Source organism: Argopecten irradians, chromosome 14, assembly GCF_041381155.1.
Source record: "Argopecten irradians isolate NY chromosome 14, Ai_NY, whole genome shotgun sequence".
Classification (NCBI taxonomy): Eukaryota; Metazoa; Mollusca; class Bivalvia; order Pectinida; family Pectinidae; genus Argopecten; species Argopecten irradians.
Window position 1 is genome coordinate 3,060,279 of NC_091147.1, and position 18,117 is coordinate 3,078,395.

At 36.2% G+C, this 18,117-nt stretch overlaps 1 protein-coding gene across 1 annotated transcript; it reads right to left on the bottom strand.

Moving 5' to 3' along the window:
* Positions 1–1,550: 1,550 nt before the first annotated feature.
* LOC138308031 (protein mono-ADP-ribosyltransferase PARP14-like) lies at positions 1,551–18,114 on the bottom strand. Its single transcript, XM_069248979.1, has 7 exons — positions 18,014–18,114; positions 16,400–16,609; positions 15,020–15,225; positions 14,198–14,614; positions 12,327–12,478; positions 9,252–9,429; positions 1,551–6,247 (listed from the first exon to the last, which is right to left on the bottom strand). Exons 1-4 carry the CDS (start codon positions 18,075–18,077, stop codon positions 14,312–14,314), a joined length of 783 nt encoding a protein of 260 aa, XP_069105080.1. The 5' UTR covers positions 18,078–18,114; the 3' UTR covers positions 1,551–6,247; positions 9,252–9,429; positions 12,327–12,478; positions 14,198–14,311.
* Positions 18,115–18,117: the final 3 nt, after the last annotated feature.

Below are 18,117 nucleotides of genomic sequence, written 5' to 3' on the forward strand. Positions count from 1 at the left end.
GTAGCATGCTGATATACATATGTATAAGGCTATCAGGTTTTTTAATATAAATGACCTTGACCTTTACTCAAGGTCACAGGGGCCAAACGTCCTGAAATCTTCAATTGACTTCTTGTGGAATTCTAGAATGCATAGAGAACTGATATATTAGGCCTGTAGCATATTGACATAAATGGCTACAAAGTTTAATATAATTGACCTTGGCCTGTATTCAATGTCACAGGGACCAAAAATCCTAACATCTTTTTAACTACTTCATGTCAAGTACTGAAAGGCCTAGAGATCTGAAATTGGACCTGTAGTATTTTGTTGATATGAATGACCTTGACCGAAATTCTTTCTAGGTTAAAAGCGCGTCAAATTGTTTAATGACAATTTCCAGTACATTTTGGTATTATTTTATTTACTACTATGTGAAACCCTAACAACGGTCAAAGGGCGATAACCACGATCAATACATTAGCCTTAAGACAGATCGAAGTGCTTGTATCGGCAGACGTACGATGTACTTTACTTTATACCTCACTTTCATTTAGAATGTTCCGATTGAATTAAACTTGATCTTATGACATTATAAGTTAGATATTTCACGAGGGAAATAACCCATGGGACACAACCCCTTGCATTGGAAGCTCCGCACGTGACCAGAAGTGGACGTCGATCGTCTGCAACGTCAGCCAACAATGCCAACGCTGTTGCTATTTTTCACGACAACGATGTTACAAACAACAACTAAAATCTATGAAAATGTGGCATGCTTATATGACGGAGTCGGGTCATTAGGGCTATATGTAGCAATGCGGAAAACAATCACGACGTTTGAAATTACGGCACTACACCAAATGTTGCGAAAGCAGTTGCATGTAAATGGTCATTACATGTACAATGTGCATACATAGATAGCTATTTTAATAAAGTTTATATATATAATAAAGTCAGTTTTAAATTATACACTTTTTATATACATAGTTATACACCATTGGAAACACTTCGGCGTTTGATGTATAACTTTTTGCGGGTGTATTAGATTAATTCTTCACTTCTCTGGTACTGCATTTGATTGGATATATTTCGAATTTTAAATGGTACCTATTTAGGCAAGAAAATTGTGTGTTACACATGAGTACGGGAATCATAGCACATGTAGCTACGCGTCTGTATAATTCATTTAAACCATTATTTTTTAGCAATTTCTGGAGATTTTGAATTTCTTTCGAAAGTAAAGGTTAATTCGCAAATTTACATGTAGCGACTATACAGTACCTAATTTTATCACTACCAAGTGGCTGGCATTCACGAGTCTGTTGTTTGTGGCGTCTTTGAAATCAAAGTCTTTATGGCAATTCTGATGGAAATATTCGACATGTATTTATTTGTTTGTTTGTTAACCAATTCAAAATCTCCACGTCTTAACCAGTAAGGGCTAATACGAGAATACAAAACTTTCTAAATCCATTATGTGGTAAAACGGTTAAGTGTGGACTTTATTTGTTAAATCGGTTATCATGTATAAGTGAATTTTGATTATCAAACAAGCAACACAATACAACCTCAGATAATTGCTTTTTTATTTCTAACAAGTGTAATCACGTCAAAATATATATGATTAAAATTATAGAACAAAACACAGATATTTCAACATATTTCGGTTATTCATGAAATTAATTTCATAATAAAGTTCACAACAAAATTATTAAACTGCAATGCATTCCATTTTGATTGGTGAGTTGTACACATCTGATATTAAGTTAATAAGACGTTGATCACATTCATCTGAGCATGCCCAGCTGTAAGTAACCTATGTATCTAAGCAATGGAAAAAATAAATTGAATTGGCTTAAACATGCATGCATTGCACATAGATGAAGTACTAAACGAAATCTTATTAGAACATGGTAAATATTACATCGTAAGAATAAAGCTGAAAGCAGGTATTGAAATAAATTTTATATTTAGTATCTTTCAGTTCAATCTCATTAAGAAAATAGATACGTTCTAGAAACCAATCCCTAATTAATAAGAATAATTAAAGGGAAAAAACTTTTTATATGAAAGGAACTACAATCAGCACTATGACAATATCACTAATCACATCTGCAAGCTAATGTAATGTAATGATAAGAAATACTGCTCTACATTATTTGGTTTTATATATGTATTCAACTTTTGCGTGCACAAGATAAAGGTAGGATAATACCTAAAGCATAAAAGCATTATACCTGTAGTACAATCTTCTGTATTGTAATATATGTTGATGGGTCATCGTGCATTTTTCTCAGTGCCTTTGCAGGATTGTCATATCTTTTCCATTAAAATGCACGTTTTGTAGAAAAAAATAACATGTTTTTTTGTTCTAGTTATGACGGTTATAACTTTTGATATTGACAGAAAATGTTACCTATTCATCAACTAACAATATAAAACATTGTATATCAGAATCTCTTCTGTAGTTGTAAGTTTCTGCTATATTTGATAGCTGTGACCTTGAATGAACTTGGTTACAATGGTTTTATGATTATTTGGCGAGAAGCAGATGTCACTGTCAGCTGTAAACTTGTTTGAATGTAGTCTGACAACATGAGTTAAATGTAAGTACGTATATAAATCTAGATTCAAAAAGACGTTCAGTGAGAAGGAATGCAGTTGTTCATAATTAAAATAATTTGTTATTAATACAATCATTTTCCGAATCAAGTCCTGAGTTTACCATTTATATATGTAACGCTGTATGTTAGTTTTATGACCTTGTTGGTAATTATGTGAACGGAAGAAATGTGATTACAAGTGCCTTCGTGGCAGGTATAATAAAATGCACTGTCAGTAGCTAATACAGGAAGTATATACATTATAATTAATAGTGTAGCCCATATGATATCACATTCATTTACCCAGTCACTGGCAAGTTAATAACAAGAGGCACATGTGTCTTAACGGTCGATCATCTGACTGCTGGCACAAAACAACATAGTAATACATGTAGTATACAGTAGTAACTAACAATTAAGGCAATACTACAGACTCCTTATTTGAAGCTGAGTTTCCAAAATTGATGATTTTGACCTTGGTAGCCTGTCATCCTTGTATGCTACAGGCCCAATATCAGTACTCTATGTCTCTTAGTTATTCCAAAGAAGTCATTTAAAGATCTTAGCCCATTTGCCTCCTGTGACCTTGAATGGGGGTCAATGTCATTCATTCTTGGTAGTCCTTCATCCCAGCATGATGCAAGCCCAATCAATATCAGTTCTAGGCCTCTTAGTTATCCACAAGAAGTTGGTTTAAAGATTTTAGCCTATTTGACCGATGTAATGAATGGTGGTCATATAGTCATTAATTTGAAAAAAAAACTTGATAGCCCTTCAGCCCAGAATTCTACAAGCCAAATATCAGTAACCTGGGCCATTCGGTTTTGGAGCCCCACTGTTCTGTCCCAGTGGGTCTTACCTGGGTCCTTTATATAGAATATGATTATCCTCCCCTAATGATGTTTCATTATAAATATGGCTGTAATCAACTCAAGGATTAAGGAGTAGGCTTTTAAATAAAAACAAGAGGCCCATAGGGCCTGTATCGCTCACCTGGTTTGTAATGTCAAGTCATGTTCTGAATACAGGTTCACTGTTTCTTTTCTGAAGGAATTTTAATATTTACCTCTTATTTTCCCTATTGGGCCCCGCCCCTCCTGCCCCCAGGGGTGAGTGGGGGTGGGGGTGGGGTGGGGGGTCAGAGTCAAAATTTATACAAGTTCTGTTCCCCTTCCCCCCCCCCCCCCCCCCAGGATATTTGTGGCCAAATTTGGTTACAATCCATGCAGAACTCTAGGACAAGTAGTGATTTATAGGATTTACCTCTATTTCCCCTATTGGGCCCCGCCCCTCCTGCCCCCGGGAGGTCAGAGCCGAAATCTATACAGTTCTGTTTCCCTTCCCCCAAGGGTGTTTGTGGCCAAATTTGGTTACAATCCATGTAGAACTCTAGGACAAGTAGCGATTTATAGGATTTACCTCTATTTCCCCTATTGGGCCCCGCCCCTCCTGCCCCCGGGAGGTCAGAGCCGAAATCTATACAGTTCTGTTTCCCTTCCCCCAAGGGTGTTTGTGGCCAAATTTGGTTACAATCCATGTAGAACTCTAGGACAAGTAGCGATTTATAGGATTTACCTCTAATACCCCTATTGGGCCCCGCCCCTCCTGCCCCCGGGGGGTCAGAGCCAAAATTTATACAAGTTCTGTTCCCATTCCCCCAAGGATGTTTGTGGCCAAATTTGGTTACAATCCATGTAGAACTCTAGGACAAGTAGCAATTTATAGGATTTACCTCTATTTCCCCTATTGGGCCACGCCCCTCCTGCCCCTGGGGGGTCAGAGCCGAAATCTATACAGTTCTGTTTCCCTTCCCCCAAGGGTGTTTGTGGCCAAATTTGGTTACAATCCATGTAGAACTCTAGGACAAGTAACAATTTATAGGATTTACCTCTATTTACCCTATAGGGCCCTGCCCCTCCTGCCCCTGGGGGGTCAGAGCCAAAATTTATACAAGTTCTGTTCCCCTTCCCCCAAGGATGTTTGTGGCCAAATTTGGTCACAATCCATGTGGAACTCTATGACTAGTAGCGATTTAAATTAAATGTTGACGGACGGACGCTGCCCCATGACATAAGCTCACCGGCCCTTCGGGCCAGGTGAGCTAAAATACAGCAAAGTTCCCCTTTTGGAGTCTCACCCCTCAGTCCCCTGGTGTTGAACCTTTCCCATATATACAAAATATTATCCTCCCACGTATGATGTTTCACACCAATTATGCTTTTAATCCACTCAAGGGTTAAGGAGAAGTAGGATTTTAAAGCCAAATTTCATCAAAGTTCTCTCTTCTGAGCAACCAGGTGTTGAACCTGGCTCACTTATATAAAATATAATTGCCTTTCCCTAATGATGTTTCATATAAAATATAGTTGTAATCCACTCAAGGGTTCAGGAGGAGTAGGATTTTAAAGCAAAATTTCAGCAAAGTTCTCCTTTTGGAGCCCCTCCCCTTTGTCCGTAAGGCCAAATCTAGCTCATTTACATAAAATACGACTGTCCTCCCTAAATAATGTTTCACGCCAAATATGGTTGTAATTTACTGAAGGGTTAAGGAGAAGTAGTATTTAAAAGCCAAAATTACCCCTTCTGAGTCCTGCCCCTCTGTCCTCAGAGGTCAAACCTGGCTTGTTTATATGAAATATGATTGTCCTTCCCCAATGATGTTTGGTTGTCATCCACTCAAGGGTCAAGGAGAAGTAGGATTTTGTATGAAATAGTCTTACAAACGATGAATGATGGACAGTTATAAGCGATAAAGGAATAAATGTCTTAATGGTAAGCTCAGGCTTGATTTGGAAACAAGAGTCCAATGAACCTTGATGTCATATACATACTCGTACAATATATACACATATTACAAACAGACTGATTACAGGGGTTTAGCCATTAATTGATCACATGGATTTTCACCGACATTGTCAAATATGGCTTATATTTTGATATCTAGCAGAATTAGAATATGTGTGAATCATTTCATGGACACTTTGAAACTCAAAAACATATATTTCTTTGAAACTGCTTTTTTTGTAAAGGACCTTAAGACCATTCCATCTATGAAGAAATTTTAGTCAATTTTACCCCTTTTGGCCCCTCCAACAGCCCCCTGGGAGGGTTGGAATCATATAATTCACAATTGGTTGGTCTCAATTATGCCTTAGAAGGCTTCGTCCCAGGTGACCTAAAAAGTCATTCAAATACATGGTCAGAATATAATTACACCATACAGTTTCTAGTATTTAATGGAATTCAAAATTGCATATTAAGCCTTGGAAGGGGATAATTTAATTTTGCAGAACAAAATACATGTACCCATACATTGTTGTTAGAAAATAGCCATATATTACTGTTAAGAGTAATTGTCCTTCCTTGACAGAATTACAGTTAAGAAAAGGTGATTAGGTATTCAGGGTATGCCTGTGTGTCATGAAATATGACAAAAATGGAAGGTGTAGATATCTTGTCTACCACCGAGTCATACAGGATATGACCTTGACCTCCCTTTGTTGGGGGCACTCTCATTCCACCTTGACCTTTGGCAAATTCTCCAGTTAATACTCGGCATTGGTACATACGGCGATACCCATTGGCATCTTGGACAGAGTATTGTGGCTGTGCAGAGTATCGAGAGTTCACAGCAAAGTAAACTCCATTCCCATAGGCAACGGCTGGAAAAAAAATTGGCAAAAAGAAGAAATTAAATGGTTTCTTTACGTCATTAATGCTTGTATTTATGAACAAAATTTATGAATACCATCAAACAGATTAATGATGTTTTTAAGGCCCAATATATGTAACTTTTAATTTTTTTTTTGTAATCACAAACATTTACAAGAAAATTACCATGTTCTCTCTGCTTAAAATGTTAACTAAAGCCAAGAAAATTAAATAAATGATAATAATAATAAATGTCTCCCACAATAAATACAAGAGGCCCAGAGGGCCTGTATCGCTCACCTGGTTTGTAATGCCTAGTAAGGTTCATTGTTTCTTTTCTGAAGGAATTTGAATATTTACCTCTAATTCCCCTATTGGGCCCCACTCTTTCTGCTCAAGGGGGTGAAAGCCAAAAATTATAGGAATTCTGTTGACCCCAAGGATGTTTCTGGGCCAAATTTGGTTAAAATCCAAGCAGAACTCTAAGACTAGTAGCGATTTATAGGATTTACCTAAATTTCCCTATTGGGCCCCGCCCCTCCTGCCCCCAGGGGGTCAGATCCAAAATTTATACAAGTTCTATTCCCCTTCCCCCAAGGATGTTTCTGGCCAAATTTGGTTTCAATCCATGCAGAACTCTAGGACAAGTAGCGATTTATAGGATTTACCTCTATTTCCCCTATTGGGCCCGCCCCTCCTGCCCCCGGGGGGTCAGAGCCAAAATTTATATAAGTTCTGTTCCTATTCCCCTAAGAATGTTTCTGGCTAAATTTGGTTACAATCCATGCAGAATTCTAGGACAAGTAGCGATTTATAGAATTTACCTCTATTTCCCCTATTGGGCCCCACCCCTCCTGTCCCCAGGGGGTCAGAGCAAAAATTTATACAAGTTCTATTCCCCTTCCCCCAAGGATGTTTCTGGCCAAATTTGGTTTCAATCCATGCAGAACTCTATGACAAGTAGCGATTTATAGGATTTACCTCAATTTCCCCTATTGGGCCCCGCCCCTCTTGTCCCCGGGGGGTCAGAGCCAAAATTTATACAAGTTCTGTTCCCCTCCCCCCAAGGATGTTTCTGGCCAAATTTGGTTAAAATCCATGCAGAACTCTATGACTAGTAGCGATTTAAAGGAAATGTTGACGGACAGACGGACGACGGACGACGGACGGACGACGGACGACGGACTCCGCGCCATGACATAAACCAAAAAACGATACAAAGAAGTTCATGTAAAGTCTTTATTTCAGGAAAATATTATGTGACCTGATCGACTTCGCATGGGAAAAACAGAAACAAACATGTTATCGGCCGCGGAATATGTTTAGGCCTATATGACATGCTTGGGTAATTGTCGGTTTTGCAATGGCAACTGTTTCAATATGGCAGGTATGTTTACCAGATAATATTTGACCATTCAATGTTATAGGTTACTTTATCTGTAAAGAATAATGTCATAATGCACGTCTTTCATTTTTATCTAAGGTCATTGGTACAATGTTTGATTACAAAAAAATATGAAAAGTTACGTATATTGGGCCTTTCATAAAAATTAGAAATGATTAAGAAGCTGGCAAAATAACTTGGTCAATCATGTTGTTTTCTTGTCTGGCCAAAAAATTTGCAATAGACACAACTTAGGCTAAGAGAAAGAGCAATGAAATTGTGCACACAGTACAAAACTGACCTGTGGATTATTGGATGTTAAAATTGACTGTGATTGTAAAATGAACTGTCAAAATTTTACACAAAGGATGACATTATTTCATTTTTCTTAAAATTCCAGAAAATGATAAACTACAAAATTTATACCCTTCTTCTTTCCCCACAAAAATGTTAAAGTGAATAGTCAGGAAAAGAAAACCAGTATAAATGCGTTCATTGGCTTTCCAAAAGTTCTCACATATTAATACGACGGTCACGTTCTGCTTACGTTTCCCAGTTCTGACCATTAAAGTAAAGAAAAGTTGAAAGCATTGAAAGCGAGGCTGCGTGGAAATGTAACCACGGACATATGTATAGTCAGCCGGGAGGACGTTTTAGGATTCCTATACTTTAAACAAGAGCTGTTGGAGAACAGCAAAGCTCGCCTATTCAGTAGAAGTTGATGTTCAAGTATTTACTATTTAAACATGGAAATATGACAAATTAACAGACTCAAAAAAAACCTAAAGGGCCCCAAATTGGTTGTATTCTTACGTTCAGCATCCATACACATTAGGCAAATAAAATCATAAACATTTATGATGACTTATGCTTAAACAATTGACAAAATAAAAACCTTTTCAAAAACTTTAACATGGAAATATGACAAATTAACAGACTCAAAAAAACCCTAAAGGGCCCCAAATTGGTTGTATTATCACGTTCAGCATCTATACACATTAGGAAAATAAAATCATAAACATTTATGATGACTTAAGCTTAAACAATAGACAAAATAAAAACTTGCTCAAAAACTTTAACATGGAAATATGACAAATTAACAGACTCAAAAAAAACCTAAATGGCCCCAAATTGGTTATATTATCACGTTCAGCATCCATACACATTAGGAAAAAAAATCATAAACATTTATGATGACTTAAGCTTAAACAATTGACGAAACAGAAACTTGCTCAAAAACTTTAACGTGAAATGGAAAGCCAACGCTGACGCCGACGCCGACGCCGGGGTGACAACATTAGCTCCCCCTATTCTTCGAATAGGCGAGCTAATTAATTTCTTCGTACGCAGACAATTTTTGATGAGAGATTTTATTTTTCTATTTCATAAGAAATTATACTGGATACATTCACACCATTTTTACCGACTTCAGCTATCCTTGCCCGACTGTTCACTTTAAATTCTGTAAGGGAAACTGCTACCTAATAAAGGTCTACACAGAACTTCAGATAACTTTAGAGTTCCTAATTAGTGTAATCATGATATATAATAATGTCATAGTCATCAGTTGGTAGTTATGGCCTAGTAACTGTCAAATAATTCAAAATAGTTATCCTACATCAACTGCTTACCATTTTTTCCACAATAACTTCGGTTGAAACCATGAGCATTAATACTATCCACAGTAGTAGGGGCTGTGCCATGCCACAACATGCGCTCATTCTGGGTGGCTGTTGGATTCTGACTATCCATTTGTCTTTTCTTTGCAACAAATTGCTGATACAGGGTTCTGTTTTGAACTCTCTCAATCTGAAACAAAAGAAAATTGAAAACATAACTTTACATAGTCACTAAATGAAGAACAAAATCATAAAAGGGCCAATCAGCTAGCCTAAGGTTTCTAATATTCGTTTTAAACAAATGATTTACAAAATGTTCTCATTCAGATTATTGGTAAAAGGTTTTACATGTATGTATATTTGACAAAGCTTTTAAAAAAAACAAGAGGCCCAGATGACCTGTATTAATCATCGGGCTTGTTTGTTAAATAAAGCTTTCTAACTAGTAAAGATTTAAATAAATTACTTCTATTTCTCCAATTAGGCCTCTCCTCTTGCCCCTGGGCCATCAGCCAGCTAGCAATGTATATTGGAGTATAAGTGTGACTCACCACAAACTCAATGGTATTGCTAGATGGATGCATCATTTCAACCTAAAGCTGAGAAAGGATTTTAAAAAAATTACTTATTTCCCATATTTGGTCTCATCCCTCCAGACCCTGGAAGCCCATACTCTTGGTTTATACAAAATTGATTCCTTTTCCTCAGTCAGTCAAGAATGCTAAAGACCGAACAAAATCCTAGTAAGTCAAAGATTTTACATAATTGGTTCCCATTTCCACAATAATGCTTCAGGCCAAATTTGATAACATTCCATGTATTCCTTCATAAGAAGTAGTAAGTTAAAAGAAATGTTGACAAATGATGCAGACACCGTACAATAGCATATTTTTTGGTATAATACAAATAATCAAATGGGCTAACAATTAAGGCAACGTGACAATAGCAACTCTTCAATACAACTATAACATCTCATTTATTTGACCATTACGATCTTGAAAGTAGGTCAAGGTTATTCAAGTAAACAATTTAGAAGCCCTTTAATCGAGCATGCTATGAAAATGCCCAATATCAGGTCTCTTTGGTCTCTTAGTTATTGACTAGAAGCTCTGTTAAAGGAGTTTAGCCTATTTCATCCCAGCGACTTTGATCAAAAGTCAAGATCATTCAACTGAACAAACTTTGTAATTCTATAAAAAGGATAGAAACTTTATTTATTTTACATCGATTACGAAACAAGTTATACAACTTATGCAAACCACTCTCGATGGCCTGGATGTAAGCATGTCAGGGATCTTAGTGTGGGAGGAAAACCGGAGTGCCCGGAGAAAACCCACGTGATTGGGCAGGTGATCCCTAACCTTTTCACGTCCGTGCCGGGAATCCAACTCCTGCCGGCTAGGTGAAAGACAAGTGGCTTAACCACTGCATTACCCAATCACTCTTGTAGTTCTTCATTCCACCATGCTACCTATACAATATCAGGTTTCTTAACTTTAAAGGTATCTGGTTATTGACAAGAAGTCGTTTTAATACACACTTTAGCCTATATGACCCTGGACGAAATGAGTAGTCCTTCTGATCTTCATCCCTGCATGCTACATACCTGTTCGAGTGTGACAGGTTTTAATTACATAGCCTTAGCTTCGCAATAGGTAGCTCAGTCGGTGAAGCATCGCAATAGGTAGCTCAGTCCGTGAAGCAGTGGACCAGTAAGTCTGGGTTCACAAATTTGAGCTCGATGGGTGGCACACTACTCACACCTTGTTACATTTGGCATCATTGATCACTCAAAGTGCAAGTTATAGGAAATTATAAAGCTTTGTTGGAGACAGAACCTGGGTTGGTTTGTGTTCTGGTGGATACATTTGAAAAGGGGGCGTAGAGTAGCAGGTTTTAATTGTACACAGTGATGTTTCCTTCTAGCTTTGCACTAGGAAAAAAATCCATTTAGCTCAGTCAGTAGAGAAGTCCGGAGGCCGTGGTTCAAATCCGCCTGGTGGCATACTACTCTCACCCTGTTACACTAGTATCGGGGATCTTGGCCTCTTAGTTATTGTCAAGAAGTTTTTAACAAATTTTAGCCAATTAGGCAATGTCACTCATGTGACTCAAACTTTGTAGATCTTAATTCCACCATGCTACAGATGTACATACAGGCTTAATATCATGTTTATAAGTCTCTTAGGTATTGACAAGTCATTTAAATATTTTAGCCTATTTAACCTAGTGACATAGACTGAATGTCAAGGTAATTAGTTTGAACAAACTAGCTTACTAAGGATTTATCTCACCATCCCACAGGCCTAAGATATGAAGGCATCTTTAGCTATATATTGACAAGAAATTGTTGTATGATCATGACTGTAACAGGGTGCAGGATTTACAATAAATTTATTACCTGCCTCTGCCAGGGATCGAACTCGGGACCTCCGGATTACTAGTCTGACGCTCAACCGATCGAGCTAAAGAGAAGTTCTCTCTAGCCGAGCGATATATTGCGGCTAGTATTGACCAGGGTTACATACTCCCCCTCAAGGAAACAACTCGTCCTCGAGTGTCCAGGGGTCACAACGATTCCTTCGCAGGTATCGTGAAGTATCATTCCCGAGTCCCTACATGGGCGCCAATGTAACAGGGTGCAGGATTTACAATAAATTTATTACCTGCCTCTGCCAGGGATCGAACTCGGGACCTCCGGATTACTAGTCTGACGCTCAACCGATCGAGCTAAAGAGAAGTTCTCTCTAGCCGAGCGATATATTGCGGCTAGTATTGACCAGGGTTACATACTCCCCCTCAAGGAAACAACTCGTCCTCGAGTGTCCAGGGGTCACAACGATTCCTTCGCAGGTATCGTGAAGTATCATTCCCGAGTCCCTACATGGGCGCCAATGTAACAGGGTGCAGGATTTACAATAAATTTATTACCTGCCTCTGCCAGGGATCGAACTCGGGACCTCCGGATTACTAGTCTGACGCTCAACCGATCGAGCTAAAGAGAAGTTCTCTCTAGCCGAGCGATATATTGCGGCTAGTATTGACCAGGGTTACATGACGTTACAGAAGAAAAACATCGTGCCTCACCTTGTGTACTTGTGTCTTTGGTTCACCTAGTGTTCTCATAAAGTTTGCGCTCACAGTTTCAAACTCCTTACTAGATTGGGGAACATTCACAACAGTCATGGTCTCTGTTGGTTTCATTTCTGCCCAAGTGTTTGGTGGATCAAAAGTAGAATCTGAAAAGACAGAGAAATTAATGTTATTTTTTTTTTTACATCAAAGTAAAAATTTACTAGGATTCAATGCAGTCAAAAAACCCTTAACAGATTATTCTTACAAAGTTAATTAATTAGCACAACGCTTTTATCACCTCATTTAAAGACAAGATCAATTATATAAACTCATATCATATAAGTTCACAGTGATATAAAATTCATCATTTAAACATGGGTAGCTATTTTGACCAGATGCTAAAGCTCTTTAATATAAGGACACTAATTTATAGGCATCAACTGGAACTTTCATTCTTAGGCTCAGTTGAATTTTTTTTTGTGTTATCTTTGCATCTTGTGTTTTAATCAGCAATATTGGACAGCCAAAAAACAAAAAGAGAAAAAATGTAATTGATTTCTTTTTAGCCCCTCTAATTTCAAAAGCAACATGTCTTTACTGATTGGTCAACCAATCAAAAAAGATTTCTGGCTTAGTGTTTCAAGTTGTGTCCGACTTACAGTTATGTATTTTGCCAAAAAAATAAATGCTATTTCTTAAGCATGAAAATTATGCAAAACTTTTAACAGAAGCATCTTTAAGTCAGTGTGATATCTGGCAATAGCATTGTAGAAGTTCATAAATGTAAACCAAACAGGAAAAATAAAACTTAATTGCGATCAGTCAAATTATCAATTCAATCTTTTTTTCATTAAAGATGCTCCACCGCTGACAAATGGTATTTTTTCACTATCAAAAACAGGAGCAGACGATTTAGTATTTTTCTTCTGTTACAAAAGTTACTTACTTTACACCATTACCACCATTGAAAAATTTGAGCTTCTAATTTTACTTCAAGTTAAATATATGAAAAATAATTAATTGCTTCCCGAAAAAAATCCATGGCACTATATTCTATATGAAATGAAGTACTGATTGCGCATGCACTAAAGGCTAAATAAGTTTATTTTATATTATTTTTTGTGTTAATTAGGCATATATACACACGATTAAACACAAATTATTGTTCGAATGATGAATATCATTTATGCTCTGTCGGCGGTGGAGCATCTTTAAGGTTGTACACCTCTGATTTTTTTTTTCTTTGAAACAGATTTTTGAAAACACGAGTTCATACCAAAGAAGAACATTTTCATGATCTTGGTTTTGAGTTTTTGCCACTCAAAGATGCCTATTTGTTAAAATATTGGGTTTTGAATAACATGAAAAAACTGTATGGTATCATTTCCCACATTAAAGCTTAATATTATCATTACAGTGAACCTAGTAAGGATTAACAGTAAAACTTAGTTCAATACAACTAAAATTTCTGTTAATATATTAAAAAATATTGTTTAAAATAAATTCAATTGAAATAAAAAAGGTAAACATTTGGTTCTACCCAAAGTGAAGAAAGGCACATTTTCAAAATGGTCACCAAATGAGTAATTTGTTAAAATCCATGTATAAAAATCTACAACAAATAGAAGTCAATTTTTGGACAAAATTTTCAAATGACAACTTGCTACATATATAGATAAAATATGTAAAAATCTCAAGTTAACCCTAGGCCTCTTTAACATTGATCTAGGTCAAAACAAGACTTCAACAAGACTGAACCTCAGGGGTGTGGATCCTAAGAATAGTTGGATACACTGGATATCATAACATATACTACTGTGACAAAGTATGTCCAATCTCTCCAAACATAAAAACATAAATAATACACATAATTCCTTTATTACCTGTCATTTGACTTCTCCTTATGACCTTGACTTTGTCACTGGGATCAGATTTGATATATTCTTCATAGGCTTGCAAGTCCACTACATAAATTTGATGATTATTGTCTTCAAATTCTACCTCTCATTCAAACCATCTCTATGTCCCTTTTCTAATTTCCTGTTCACAATTGCATCATATTTCTGAAGGTCTTCTCCATCAGATGTAACTTCGATATAATACCACTGAACCATATCAGAAATGAGTTGAGCTTCTTGTTTCGCCTGTTGGTGACGCTGAGCTTCTAACATCAACCGATGAACTATATCTACTGCGTTAGAAATGGCATCTGGCAATCCCAGGAGTTGAATTCTTCCAATTCTTTTTTCAACTGTTACATCAATCTGTAATTTTTCTCTCATATTGTCCAACTGGCTTTCCTGTAGATAAGTTTTAGAATTAATTCATAGATAACTCATGATTAATGTAAAAGAAAAAACATTAAAGAATACTATAATATGTCTCCATCATTCTATTTCAGGAAGAAACTATGACATTATCTTAAATTGACATTCTTTGATACTAAATTATTTCAGATATTATACATTTCATCAAAATATATAAATTAAATCTTATTTCTCCAAAAGTAAATTATTCTCATCAGAGAGGATTTCATAAATTTTTTACAGTTGTAATGCAATCAATATGATCAATTCATGTCAGAACATCTTAACCACTCGACCATGTTGGCCCCTACCTCTTTATAGGTTTAAAACTCATATATCAACTGTGTTAAACAGTTATATTACTGATGTTTGTTGCCTTGTATAAAATTCATACTGTACCTGACTTCCTGTAAAAGTTTTTATGATGTCATCTTCAATGATTTTGCGCATTAATGTTTCATCAAGTTTTCCTTCCAGATCACTTATGGCCATATTGATAACCCTCTGGTCTTTACCATACACCATCACAGCGAAAGAGTACGCATTTGCCGATATCTTGTTGAAGCGAGGACTCCACTGGTTTTTCTTGGTGCCACCTCCAGATCCTGTCAATAAAAAAACATTATCAGGCGAGCTTATAAACATCACCCAAATCAATAACTAGATTTAATTCTTTTATTTGATGAATCAAATCCTGTCCTCTAGGTTTTGGAAGAGGGGATTCAAGGTGGAAGTTTGTCATCTTCTATAATAATTATTCCATGCGAGATCAGCTTGATAAGGTATTATTATTTTCTATTGAAGTCTACTTTTAAAATATTTGCATACTGTAGAAATAGCAGCATAACCAACAATTTCCTCTTTCAAACCTTCTATCTGCATTATCAATTATTGATTATATCATGTACCAGTCTACGTACAAACTAAACCTTAAGTTTCTAATATATGTAGTAGTAGAAGAAGTGGACCCAACTGTTTATCTATAGATTTTGTAACATGAATTTGTTAAAACGTAATATGTAATATATTTAACCACAAAAGAAAGCTTTACACACTGTTAGCTCAAGTATACTTAAAGGACTATGGTTAGGACACTTTTTGGCCTCCAAATTGGTAAAATTTTCAAAGCTGTTATTTAGTATTTTATTTGTTGGATTTTACATATTTAGTATACCCCTAATTTAATGGTAATGATAGTTTTCTAATTTTTCAGCTTTCGTTGCCATGGTAATAACTCGAAATATGCATAAATTATGAAAATGTGCAGATTTTGACAATTTTGGTCGTTTTTCAAACTGGTTTTTGTTTTAGAAACTATATTGCGCATCCTTGAACAAACTTGATATTTCTCCTAAAGATGTATTGGAAGTGGAGACTAATTCTCAGTAAATATCAAGTTTGTTCAAGGATGTTCTCTATAGTTTTATAGACAAAAACGAAGAAAAAAATAGCAAAAATTGTCAAAATTCTATATAATATATGCATATTTTGGATGATTACCACGGGAAATACATTGCCAAAATTAGAAAACAGCCATTATAGTTGAATAAAGGATATATTGAGTATTAAAAATACAACAAATTAATCACTCAATAACAGTTTTTGAAAATTTGATGAATTGAGTGCCAAAAAGAGCCCAAACCATACATAGTCATTTCTTTACTATAGATCAATCTATTGAGATGTAAAAAAGGCATATTGAATGATAACATCTACTAAACCATGATCCTCACCTTATGGTAAAATTGACACAGCAATCATAGAGACGTGATTTTTTACCTGTAACATAGTCTTTTAACTGCTTTAAGTATCCCTTTGATTGCTTGTAGGTCTGGAAAGTCATTTGCATGGCTGAGAGGATCTTCTGGATCATATCCTGTTGGTAAACCACCATTCGTACTTCCTTCACATCATCTGGATGGTTTCTTTCAAAGTCTACCAGAGCTTCCACAAATGCAGAGGCTATATCCTCAGGCTTAGAACCAATACCTTGGAATATAAGTATCTCAAATGAAGGACACATGTGTACCCAAGAGAAAATTGGACCGGGATCCCGCCGTGATTTGACTGGGATCCTGCCAGGATTTAACTGGGATCCCGGGGAAATATCCCGGCAGGATTCCCCAGTCATATTTTCTCTTGGGTACATTAACATATAGTCATACAAGAGATACCCAAAGGGATCTTGGTGCCCACCAAAGAATGATCTATGTCTGACAATGGAAAGAGGGATCTTTTCCCTGCTTTTCTAACTTTTTCAAACATACTACATATAAAATTTGAGACAGATCGCTTCAGTACTTTCTAAGAAAAAGAGGTAACAAATTTCAACGATGAAATCTATGTTGGCGGCCGGTTTGCCATCTTGTTGACCGATCAGTCCCAAAACACAATATGCACAACTACATCCCTAGAGGATCAAACAGATGAAATTTGAGACAGATACCTTCAGTACTTTATGTGAAATTAAGTACTTTCTGAGAAATAGCTATTACAAAAATTGTTAACGGACGGACAGACGGACTACAGACCACGGACGAAAAGCGATTTGAATAGCCCATCATCATCAGATGGTTGGCTGTAAAAAACACATTTGAGACCATCAAAATTATTTTGTTATAAACATAGTTTGTTACACAGTAAAACTCGCTTATACCAAACCCAGATGGAGTTGGAAACCTCTTATTTATAATGGTAGTTGTATAGATAGACTGAATATATTGTCTTAATTTTCTTCCATTATCATGTTTCAAAACAACAACTCTAGGCTCTAGCTGGGCAGAACTACAACAAACAATAAACAAAGGAATAAACTTTGATTGTTTAAATATATACCTGATATATTATCAAACGTCATTTGCTGAAAACGTTTAGATACGGTTTTAATGGTTATAAAGATGCCCCTCCGCGGACAGAGCATAAATGATATTCATCATTTGAACAATAATTGATGTTTAATCGTGTATATATATGTCTTATTAACACAAAAAAAAAAAAAAAAAAAATTATTTTGCCTTCGGTGCATGTGCAATCAGTACTTCATTCCATATAGGACATAGTGCCAAAGAATTATTTCAGGATGCAATTAATTATTTTTTGTATTTTTTACTTTAAGTAAACTTTTCAATGGTGGTAATGGTGTAAAGTAAGTAACTTTTGTAACTGAAGAAAAATACTAAAACATCAGCTCCTTTTTTAATATTATATTAATATTTTGATGTATTTTTAATAGTTAGTTTGTAAGTCAAATACATAACAAAACTGCCCTTCATAACTTGATCTAATCTTTTAGAAGCTGCACTGAATTTCCTTTATTTGATGAAGAAGAAAGGTAGTATCATATTGCTACATAGTGTATCATAGCTAAACTACATATTACTGTTCAGGAATTACCTGTGCCCAAAGCTGGAAAGGCCAGAGATTTACATGACCTAGACTCAGCCATATCCATGGCCATCAGGAATTTCTTTTTCCAGTTGGTGTCAGTGTACTCACCG